Source organism: Bos indicus, chromosome X (assembly GCF_029378745.1).
Source record: "Bos indicus isolate NIAB-ARS_2022 breed Sahiwal x Tharparkar chromosome X, NIAB-ARS_B.indTharparkar_mat_pri_1.0, whole genome shotgun sequence".
NCBI lineage: Eukaryota > Metazoa > Chordata > Mammalia > Artiodactyla > Bovidae > Bos > Bos indicus.
In genome coordinates this window covers 138,657,402-138,669,296 of record NC_091789.1, presented here as the reverse complement: position 1 = coordinate 138,669,296, position 11,895 = coordinate 138,657,402, and the positions used below count along the sequence as shown (strand labels likewise).

Genomic DNA, 11,895 nt, shown 5'->3' with positions numbered 1-11,895 from the left:
TCCACTCCAGTATTCTTGCCTGGGAAATCCCATGGACAGAGGAGACTGACAGGCTATAGTTCATAGAGTTGCAAAAGTCAGACACAATTGAGTGACTAAACAACAGCAAATTTTACTATACATCTTAATAAGCAGTAGGGTGACTCTCCACTTGCTTTTCTTTTTCAGAATCTTCAAGGCTTTTCTGGCTTGCAGATTTTTCCACAAAAACTTTAGAATCAGGATGACTTGTTTCAAAGAGAACCTATTGGTATTTTTATTGGAACTGGGTTATATCCATTAACGAACATAGAACTGACAACTTAATGACACTGAGTTTCTATTTAAAAAGATGTGTCACTACTGATTTTTCTGGAGGGGAGGGTCCTTAGCAGTATTTGTTTCCTTCATTCTGGTCTTGCACCTTTCTTTCTAGGGGTACTTTTTTGTTCTTACTATAATTATGCTATATTTGCTTTCTTATATAGTCTCATTTTGTGGATAATGGATTGGAATTAATTTTTCAATACTTGAAAATGAGATTGCTCTTCAGTATTAGAAGCACCAAAGGATGTTTCAGAAACAAGAAGACTGCCTACACTGAGTTCAGCCTATTCAATAAAACACTGTTTTCATAAAATGAAATAATTTCACTGAAGGAGTTCAAGCTATTCTTTTCCATGATTTCTATTGTTGTTGTTCAGTCACTCAGTCGTGTCCAACTTTTTGCGACCCCATAGACTGCAGCACGCCAGGCTTCCCAGTCCTTCACCATCTCTTGGAGTTTGCTCAGATTCATGTCCATTCTATCGTTAACTCAAAAACCTGGGCGCACTCCTTGGCTACTCCCGTCTCCTTCTGCTGACCATCTATGCATAGGTTTTTAACCAATGGTGAACATCGGACTCATACTTGTAGCTTTTAAAAGTACATACAGCCAGGTTGACCCTTCTGATTCAGGTCTAGGGTAAGTCTAGGCATGTGTATATGTGTGTATACACACTCAACTCCAGTGATTGTGATGCCTCTCCTTTTAAGAATTATTAATAAATCAAAAACTAAGTCCTGTTGACCATACATTCTAAATATCTCTGCCACATACTTCTTCATTTTTACCTTTGCCAATTTTTTTTTTCCTGAGGCAAGCATTTTATTTGTTAATACAAGGATAGAAATTTGGCAATAAATATCATCTAATATATAACATCTTCAAGTAAATAAATAAATAAACTGAAGAGTCATGAGCGGGTGGGCCTGAGGCCTAGGGCTTGGGGGAGCTGCCCCCACACCTCAAAATGCTATTGCAATATAAACTTTGAGGAAATTCTGTGGCTGTGGCTATGGTTGCCCTCCTCAGCCTTGACAACCCACATACTCTGGGAAAGAGGGTGGAGGGGAAGGGTCCTGAAGCTGGCAAGAAAATCCTTAGCAATGTCCTTTGGTTGCCACCCTGTGACACCGACTGCCTTGGTGACCCCTGTGTCTGGTCTGTCCCTTCCACTCTGCTTTCAGTATTACCTCCAATGCAGACCCCACCTCTTCCCTTTTTAATCCCTTCTCTTCCTGTTTCGAATTGTTTCCTGAATTGGATGTACTGAGTTATTTGGGGGTAAGCGGAGCAACACCCATCTAAGGAGAGGATGGCAGCCAAAGGGCTTCATGCCAGAAAGGTACACAAGACGGTGGCCCACTCACAACCCTACAGGCACACTTCCTGGAAGCGCCACTTGAGGAGTTGGGTGGATGCTGGCAAGTAGTGGGCAGGAAGCATGAAGCTATGAGAGCCTTGCACCAATCATTTTGGGCTCCTTTGGGCATCACATTAGGTAGAAATGGGATGGGGCCTACTGCACCTGTTCCCCAGGCCTGGAGGAGTCAGGAAGGCTGGGAGTGGATGGGTCTTATTGAATCACATCCTCTTCCAAGTCCATGGAGGGCTAAAGGCTCATGGCTTCAGCCTCCTGGCTCAATGAGCGTTGGTGTATAGGTTTCTTGTTCCCAGCGTGGGAGCAGGGTTTGAAGGAGGAGGGGAAAGAGAAGGTGGTAAAGGAAGGTCAGAAGCTACAAGTCACGGACCTCCAGGGGCAGGGTGACTACAGTGGCCAGAAGCTGCATCTTCTTTATGACCCAGTTGAAGTCCTTGGCCGAGTGTCACAGGCAGGTCTTCAGCCCCTTCAGCAGCCAGAAGCTGTCCATCTTCTGGAAGAAGTCACTGTGGTAAGAGCCGGGGGCCCAGGTGGGCTCAGTCCCAGGCAGAGGCTGGGCAGTGGGTAGCCCAGAGCTGCCATGACACCCACAATGTCTCCCAGCACACCCTAGAGGCTGGTGCAGAGGTGGGCCCGGCTGTGGCACTGCTTGAGAGTGATGGCCTTGAGGGGGAGGCCACTCAAGTAGCACAGGTGCTGGCTGCAGGCTTCACAGTTCTGGGTCAGCAGCCATTTGTCCTTGCGGTTTCACCGTACCTCCAGGATGACAGAGGGCCTGAGCAGAGTCTCTGCCCCCAGCTGAGGTGTGTTGAAGTCAGGCTCGTTGAAAGGGGGGACTCAGGTAGTTCAGAGGGGTGCCGGCCAAGCTGTGGAGCTGGTGTCCAGGTAGCAGGTGAGATCACAGGTTTTCTAGATGGAGAGGCCAGGCCCTGGGTTTTCTATGCACATGAGGGCTGGGTGGGGGTGGCGCCAGAGCAAGGTTCACGGGCATGTGAGCATCCCCAGTGAGTCCCCTGCCACCGGCTCCCCAACACGGACAGCCTGGTGGGCTCCAGCCAAGCAGGAAGCAGCAACTCCTGCTGCCTGGCCCAGCCCAGCCCAGCCCGGTTCAGTTCTACTTATCCCAATTTAAACCAATACTTCATCATCTCCTGCCTAGACCACTCTAGCAATCTCCTCATTGCTACTCTTCAATCTACTCTTTGTCTCTTATAATCCAGCCTCTAAACAGCTAACAGGGCCATATATGTAAAAGAAAAAGCAGACTGTGCCACATGCTCACATAAATTCCTTCAAAACTTCCCATCTATGATTCCTAAACACTGATCCATTGACAAGTGCCAGTCCCTAAGTTTCCATTGGTATGTTGCACAATGAGATTGAAAACAATTAAGACAACATGGTGATTTGTTTTATGAAACTAAATTTATTCAGTTTAAATAATGTGCATTCCATGATTATATTTTTAGCATCAGTATATTCTGTTCTACAAAATGACACAGGTGTGGGAGCCATTTTTAAAAACATTCATTTTTACATGGTAAAACAAAAAGATATCAATTCCATGCTAGTCTCCACAGTTTTGAAAATTACACCCACTCACATGGAACAAGGGACTAGTTCAAAACTGGGAAAGGAGTATGTTAAGGCTATATATTGTCACACTGCTTATTGAACTTATATGCAGAGTACATCATGCAAAATGCCAGGCTGGATGAGCACAAGCTGGAATCAAGACTGCCAGGAGAAATATCAATAACCTCAGATATGCAGATGACACCATCCTTATGGTAGAAAGCAAAGAGGAACTAAAAAGCCTCTTGATGAAAGTGTAAGAGAAGAGTTAAAAAGCTGGTTTAAACCTCAACATTAGAAAACTAAGATCATGGCATCCAGTCCCATCACTTCATGGCAAACAGATGGGGAGACAATGGAAACAGTGATAAGACTTTATTTTCTTGGGCTCCAAAATCACTGCAGATGGTGACTGAAGACATATAATTAAAAGACCCTTGCTCCTTGGAAGAAAAGCTATGACCAACCTAGACAACGTATTAAAAAGCAGAGACGTTACTTTGCTATCAAAGGTCTGTTTAGTCAAAGCTATGGTTTTTCCAGTAGTCATGTTTGGATGTGAGAGTTGGACTTCATAAAGAAAGCTGAGCACTGAAGAATTGATGCTTTTGAACTGTGGTGTTGGAAAAGACTCTTTTGAGAGTCCCTTGGACTGCAAGATCAAACCAGTCAATTCTAAAGAAAATCAGTCCTGAATGTTTATTGGGAGGACTGATGCTGAAGCTGAAGTTCCAATACTTTGGCCACCTGATGTGAAAAGCCAACTCATTGGAAAAGACCCTAATGCTGGGAAAGATTGAAGGTGGGAGGAGAAAGGGACAACAGAGAATGAGATGGTTGGATGGAATCACTGATTCAATGGACATGAGTTTGAGCAAGCTCTGGAAGATGGTGATGGACAGGGAAGCCTGGAGTGCTCCAGTCCATGGGGTCGCAAAGAGTTGACATGACTGAGCAATTGAACAATAACAACTAGTCACATCTGTAACAACTCTACTTCCAAACTAAGTCACATTCTGAGATACTAAGGATTAGGACCTCAATCTATCTTGGGAAGGGCGGGGGATGTGAAGGGAGGACACAATTCAATCCATAACAAATGCCTACATAAAATCATTTAAATAGTAGTTTAAAATCATTTAAACAGGAAGCAGGTAAATCTCCCTTTTATAATCCAGGTCTGGGCCAATCAATACAGGATATTCAAATGACCACAGGCCATTTCAGGGCTGAATGTGGGCAGCAAGACATGAGGAGAGATTATGCTTTGGAAAAGAAGGTTCCTCACTCTTCTATAAGCTTCCTCCTTCTGGATGGACTGGTGTGTGAAGATGTACACCTTAATATACTGCTGAGCTGCTGAATCAAGCTATCTCAAGCCAGTTACAGTAACCATGACATCTCCTCCACTGCTAAGTTTGTTTTGTGTTGGATGTTCCTTTAATAGAAGACCTAACGGATAAAAGGTGTCACGTGGAATTGTACAATCATTGTCTTTCCATTGTTTCAGTATTTGGCATAATTTTTCATTCTTTGGAATGAAAGAGAAGATACCCTTCCACAATGATTCTGGATATAAGGCATGGAAGATAATCTAAATTGGGAAATGTCAAAGAAGAAAGTAAGAGTAAGCTAATGTATTCTTTGGCTTTCCTTTCATCACCAAAGCTGTTGAGACATAGATAACGCACAGCAATACTTTTGTGTAGAATCTGTACCAGTGGAAGCACAATACCAGAGATAGATAACTTTGTAGTTAGCTAACCAAAAAACACAGTAGACTGTGAGGATTTTATGGAAGGACAATAAGATATCTGAAAACTTGAATTTCCCCCAACACAAAAGTCCTGACTTTAACAATACCATAAAGTTGCTTATCACCTTGCCTTTCAGAGTATGGTCCATGAACCAGCAGCATCACTATCAGCCTTGGGCTTGTTAGACATGCAGTCTCAGGCCCCACCCAAGACCTGCCAAGTTAGAATGTAGAGTTGAACAAGATCCTCAGATGATTTGTACGTACATGAAAGCATGAGAAACAACAGCACGTTACATTACGAAGAGAAAGATGACAAAGAGAAATCTGTGAAGCCGTGCCCCCTGAAACAGTCAAGCTGACTTTCTGCTTGTTTTAAGGCACCAGCTCTGGCTGTATATTGGAATCACTGGGCGAGATTTTAAACTGATGCTAAGGCCCAAGGCAGAACCCAGACCAACTGCATCAGAATCTTTGGAGTGAGGCTTAGGGTCAGCATAGCCCTAAGAAGTCCTTAGGTGGTTCTTAACAACATGACTGAGAATTATTAGTGTAAAGCAAGGGCTAGGAAAAGGAGGACTGAGAATTCATGCTTAATGAATACAGTTTTAGCGTCACAAGATGAAAAAGTTCTAGCGATCTATTGTGCAACAGCATGAATATATTTAACATGACTGAACTGTACACTTAGAAATGATTATGACGGCAAATTTAATATTATGCACTTACCACATAGGTAAATAATTCAGATAATCAATTTCAATTAATCAGTATTTCAAAATTGCATGATTTACATGTTTTAGATCCCTTCTTACTGTGCCAAATGCTCTGGTTTGAACTTCTTTCTTTGTGTATATGTAACTCTCTGAACATTTTCTTTTTCATATTTTTTAAAATAAAGTGGTTTTGAAAAATTATTATATTTATTTTTGGCTGTGCTGCGTCTTCGTTGCTGCACATGGGCTTTCTCTAGTTGCGGTGAGTGGGGGCTACTCTTGAGTTTGTTTATTCAGCCGCACCAGGTCTTAGCTGTGGCACGAGGGATCCTCTAGCTTCCCTGAAGCATGGGAACTCTTAGTTGTGGTGTATGGGATGTAGTTCCCTGACCAAGGATGAAAGCTGGGCCCCCTGCATTGGGAGGGCAGAGTTGTGGCCATTGGGCCACAAGGGAAGTCCCTCTCTGGCCCTTTCTTAATGGGACAGCAACATGTCTGGTGGATGATCCCTGAATCATCAGGCACAATACCAGTATATGATAATACCACTTTAGTCCACAACCACCCCAACAAGAATATCCTTAGTTTATCAGATCCCTAAAGAGTCTTGTCATGCAAAATGAAGAACTCATGCTTTCAAACACTGTCCCTATTGGGTACAGTGCCCCAGAAGGGTATTCCCATAAGACCCCAGGAATACTTTTATGAATTAGTATAGCATAGAGCTCTGTGCCACTGTCTCTCCCATTAAGACTGCAAGTTTTTTCCAAGCTGCAAAGAGTCATATTTATCTTTAGATCCCTAGCAGCTACTTATACACTTGAGCAAGACATGTATTCAATGAAATATCAATAAACCCACATGACTAGATGAAAGAGCTCCACATCCTCTTCCACTTCATATACCACTGATATTTTCAAAGAGACAAAATGTTTTCTATAGGCACATCATTGGGAAGGATTAGTGCACACAAAGGATGAAAAAAGAAAATAGAATCCCACTCCTTTTCTTCTCAAGTGATGTACTAATGTGGAATAAAGACATTACGTTTTCTAAAAGAGCTAAGTTTTCCTGGAATTCCAAGCTCTACGGCAGTGACTACCAGCCAATGACAAACACTTCAGAGAATCTCAAGACTTTCTAGAGAGGTCTCAAAGAGAAGTTATTTAAGGATTGTTTAAAGAATTGACACTTTCATTTAAGAAATTCCCAAATATAAATTATTATACAATAATTCTGCATAGTTATGGTTCTAACAAAGACAACTGAAATGAAATAAAAAATAGAGAGTCAAGTATTTAGATAGAGCTGAAGGCAAGTCAAGAGAGAAAACTTGGCTGGAGCCAGCAATCACCTCTAAGAACTCACCTATTATAGGATTTAAGATAACATGGCCCACAACAAAGGAAACCATGATAAAATGAAAAGACAACCTATTGAATAGAAGAAAATATTTGCAAATGATATAATTGTTAAGGGGTTAATATCCAAAATAAATAAACAGCTCATACAACTCAATATCAAGAAAACAAACCATCTAGTTAAAAAGTAGGCAGAAGACCTGATTATACATTTTTCCAAAGAGGACATGCAGATGGCCAACAGACACCTGAAAAGATGCTCAAAATCACTAATCATTAGAGAAATGCAAATCAAAACCACAATGAGATATCACCTCACATCTGTCATCACTTCTACCATTACCTCACGTCTACCATCATAAAGAATAAAAATAATGTTGGTGAGGATGTAGAGAAAAGGGAACCCTTGTACACTGTTGCTGAGAATGTAAATTGGTACAGCCACTGTGGAAAACATTATGGAGGCTTCTTAAAAAATTAAAAATATTCATAGAACTACCATATGAGCCAGAAATTTCACTCCTGGGTATATCTGGGAAAAAACCAAAACAAACATTGGTTCTAAAAGATACATGCATGATTATTCAGAGCAGCATTATTTATAACTGCTAAGATATGGAAGCAACCCAAGTGTCCATCAACAGATAACTGGATAAAGATGTGGTATGTGTGTGTGTGTGTGTGCATGCGTGCATGTGTATGTGTGTGTGTGTATATATATATGGACTACTACTCAGCCATAAAAAGGAATGAAATAATGCCACTTGCAGCAACATGGATGGACCTGGAGGGCATTGTCCTAAATGAAATAAGACACACAGAAAAGGACACATACTGTATGAAATCATTTATACAGTGGAATCTAAAAAACACAATAAACTATATATGTAACACAAAAGAAACAGACTCACAGATATAGAGAACAAACTCATGGTTACCAGTGGGGCAAGGGAACGGGGGAGGGGTGACATAGGAGTAGAGAATTAAGAAGTACAAACTATTATGTATAGAACAAGTTATAAGGATATATTGTACATGCAGGGAATATGACCTATATTTTATAACTATAAATGAAGTATAACCTCTAAAAATTGTGAATTACTATATCATATCCCTGTAACTTACATCATATTGTACATTAACTATATTTCAATAAAAATATTAAAAATAACATGCCCCACATTTCCCCTGATATCACAATAATATTAATAAATTTATATTTTTATTGGGCTTCCCTGGTGGCTCAGAGGTTAAAGCGTCTGCCTGCAATGTGGGAGACCTGGGTTAGATCCCTGGGTTGGGAAGATCCCCTGGAGAAGGAAATGGCAACCCACTCCAGTACTCTTGCCTGGAGAATCCCATGGATGGAGGAGCGTGGATACAGTCCACAGGGTCGCAAAGAGTCGGATACGACTGAGCGACTGAACTGAACTCAACACTGCTTATTTTTGGGGGGTAAGTGACTGATGCTGTGGGGAAATGGATAATCCAAGGTGAAGTTACAGATGCTAAAGAAGTTTCCTTGCTGAACTCAGGACGATTATGTTGACCTGCAGTTATGCATACAGGCACTTTTGTCCCGTAAAGCTGCTGATATCTGTAGTACATGAAAAACTGCATGGTGAGGAGGAGACAGTAGGTGCCTGATATATGTCCAGGAGGGATTGCTGGATCACACGGTAATTGTATATTGTTTTTTGTAAGGAACCTCCATACTATTCTCCATAATGGCTGCACCAATTTACATTCCCACCAACAGTGTAGGAGGGTTTCCTTTTGGGAGGACAGGTTTCTGAGGGGACTCTCAGATTCCTGATGAAGCGGTCAAAGGAATATGATTATTACAGAGGCAAACACAACTGAATCATGAGAGCATAGCCAAGGGCGTCATTTCCTCAAACTCTGGCTTTTCTAGTCTGTAGTAAGTAGAAAAATTATACTGGACTACAAAGCTCACTTGTAAAGAGATTATTTGATACATACAGATTAATAACTTTTAGTTGCTTTATAAATAAAAAATAAACATGCTTTTAAAAAATAGCTTTTCTACACATAAACTATTATAATTAAATTCTGTTTAGCTTTTTGGCAGCCTCCATTTTACAATTTAGTTCCTATATTTTCTACCTGGTTGTTCTTTCAGAACATGTCATGGGCAGCTTCATTACATCTATGGACATATACTGCCTCCAGATTTCCAAAATTAATCCTGAAATTATCACATTTCCATTTCCAGAAAGTCTGAAACATTTTTCGTTGAAATTTCATAGAAATAGAGCTATAAAGTTCTACTTCAATTTGCAATGGATTACTAAAAAAAGAAGTAGCATAGTATATGGACAGCCATAAAAACCAAGACAGTAATAACCTAGCTTCGTGAAAACCCACTTGTATCATCTGATCATTAAGGACAAGCACATCTGAGGCACGCGGGGAAATTAGCACTTCACTGCTGCTAGCGTGAAATGCTGCTTTCTAAAATCATCTTTCTTTCAACTGAGACAGAAACTTCTCACTTACAGATTTTAGAGCAAAAAGGATCAGAAACATTCTTTTTGGCCCATATCTTTTTGTGTCTTTTCCCTTCTCCTGACATTCTCTTATTATTTCAGAATTCTTATTTTTTTCCAAAAAGAAAAGAGAATAAGTTGAATTTTTATCCCTTTAAAACGCCTAATTTAACCCTTTAAAAATCACTTAACTAAAGAGAATTTTCACTTAAATTTCTCAGTCCTTAAAAAGTGTCCCATTCTTTAAGTTACTTTAGTTAGGATTTTACATTTTAGCTTTGCTAAGAGTTGGAATTTCAGATGGCTTAAAGGCATTTTCAACTATTTGAAAATAGTGGCCTGTGAGGTACACTTAGCCTTTTAAAAGAGATGCTTTTCAGAGAAATGCCCAACAATTTTCACATGCCTGTAGACTTACAGTTTCAGAGAGGTTTTCTAATAAAATTGAATTTAATAAGGGTTTCCACCATTTTCATTTTAGTGGTATCACCCAGGCACTCTGCCATTTAAATTTCCACAGGGGCTTGATGTTTACAGAATCTTCTGAATCCTGAAAACCTTGTTTATCTGTTTGAAGTTGATTTTTATATGCTAGGTTTTACTAGGGTGCTTCTCTGGTGGCTCAGCAGTAAAGAATCCGCCTGCCAATGCAGGAGATGCAGCTTTGATCCCTGGGTCGGGAAGATCCCCTAGAGAAGGAAATAGCAACCCACTCCAGTATTCTCCCCTGGGAAATCCCATGGACAGAGGAGCCTGGTGGGCTACAGTCTTCAGGGTTGCAAAGAGTAGGACACAACTTAGCAACTAAACAATAACAACAACAAGATTTCAGTAAGCAGAAAATAATAAAAGGACTATTTAAGTTCTCTAGAAGATGTAAAACAAAATATTGTTCCATCACTTGTGTGTTAAGTGGAAACGCTAAGGCAGGATTTCTCCACCCCAGCAGTACTCACATTCGGGCTGGATCATTCCTTGCTGTGGAGCTGTCCTGTGCAGAGTATGAAGTTTAGCAGCATCCTTGGCCTCAACCCAATAGATTCGAATAGCATCCACCTCTTGCTCTCCCCACCCACCACTACTACTTTTGACAACCAAACAGTATCTCCAATTATAGCCAAATGTCCCTTTGCCCATTTTGGGAGGCAAAATGAGCCCAGGTGAGAAGTGTTGCTCTAAGGCAGGCTATTTTATGCATCTTCAAAACCAAAGATTCTACAGTAAGCCTCAATCTTCATTTTACAGAGGAGGCATATAATGTAAAATGAAAAAGTAGGACCAAAGCACTATGGCAGGGAAAAATATTCTAAAATATAATCAGACTGAGAATATAATTATAAATCTGTCAGTTGCTTGGCAGCAAGGTCTGAATTCAGCTGAACTTCAGCTAATTTTAAAGTCATTTCTCTGTAAAGAGCACCACTCACTTTTAAGTTCGTCCCCAACATTTGCTCCTTTTCTCTCTGAAGTTCTTTTCTGTAGAGATGGATGCTTTTCTCTATGTCTGATAGAGCAGCCCCATCATCACTACTCTTTTCTTTGCTTACTTCACAATTCTGCACCAAGCTCGTTTCAACCTTCACTAAGGCAGAAGGAGGAGAACCAAGGGTGACCAATTCCTTCTCCAAAGCTACTGCCAAGTGACCAATTAGAAAATCCTCACTTTCTAACTCTAGATATTTGAAGAAACTGTTTATAGGGAGAACTGTGCTGAGATCATGAAGGCACTGGAACAAAACTGTTTGATTCCTGGAATAAAAAAAAAATCAAACACAATATTACAAAACTTAGTGCAAAATGGTCATGTACAACATATTGTAATAATCAGTTACCATTCATTTCTACATCCTCTAGTAATGAATAGAACCTATAATGCATGCAGGTGGTCACTGATACGATTCAGACAGTAGTAATCAGATACAGTCAGCCCCGTGGTTGGTTGAATCTGTGGATATGGAACTCATGGATATGGAGGGCAGACTGTACTAAGCCAGCTTATAAAAGGAACTTCAGCATCCATATTTTGGTGTCCATCACGGTCCTGGAACCAATCCTCTGTGGATACAGAGGAACAACTGTATATATATCCTAGCCAATTCAGTTAGTACTGACTAATAACCTGATTAGGCTGCTTCCTGATTAAAGTTTTTCTCTGAGTCATAAAATCAAAATTATATTTGTAAACTTTCATTGTGGGAGAGCAAAGGGAAATCCTAAAATTATTACGCCCTACCTAATCAACCCCACCAAAAAAAACACAAAAACAAACATAATTAAAACGGCTTCAGTTTC

At 40.6% G+C, this 11,895-nt stretch overlaps 1 protein-coding gene and 1 pseudogene across 1 annotated transcript in view; both read right to left on the bottom strand.

Moving 5' to 3' along the window:
* Positions 1-1,936: 1,936 nt before the first annotated feature.
* Positions 1,937-2,705, bottom strand: LOC139180872 (cardiotrophin-like cytokine factor 1 pseudogene; annotated as a pseudogene).
* Positions 2,706-2,826: 121 nt separating this feature from the next.
* FANCB (FA complementation group B) overlaps positions 2,827-11,895 on the bottom strand; it is a 36,792-nt gene continuing 27,723 nt past the window's right edge. The window contains exon 9 of the mRNA XM_070783435.1: positions 2,827-11,352. Within this exon, the coding sequence (XP_070639536.1) occupies positions 10,938-11,352 (415 nt within the window). The 3' untranslated portion in view covers positions 2,827-10,937. The remainder of the gene's footprint in view (positions 11,353-11,895) is intronic.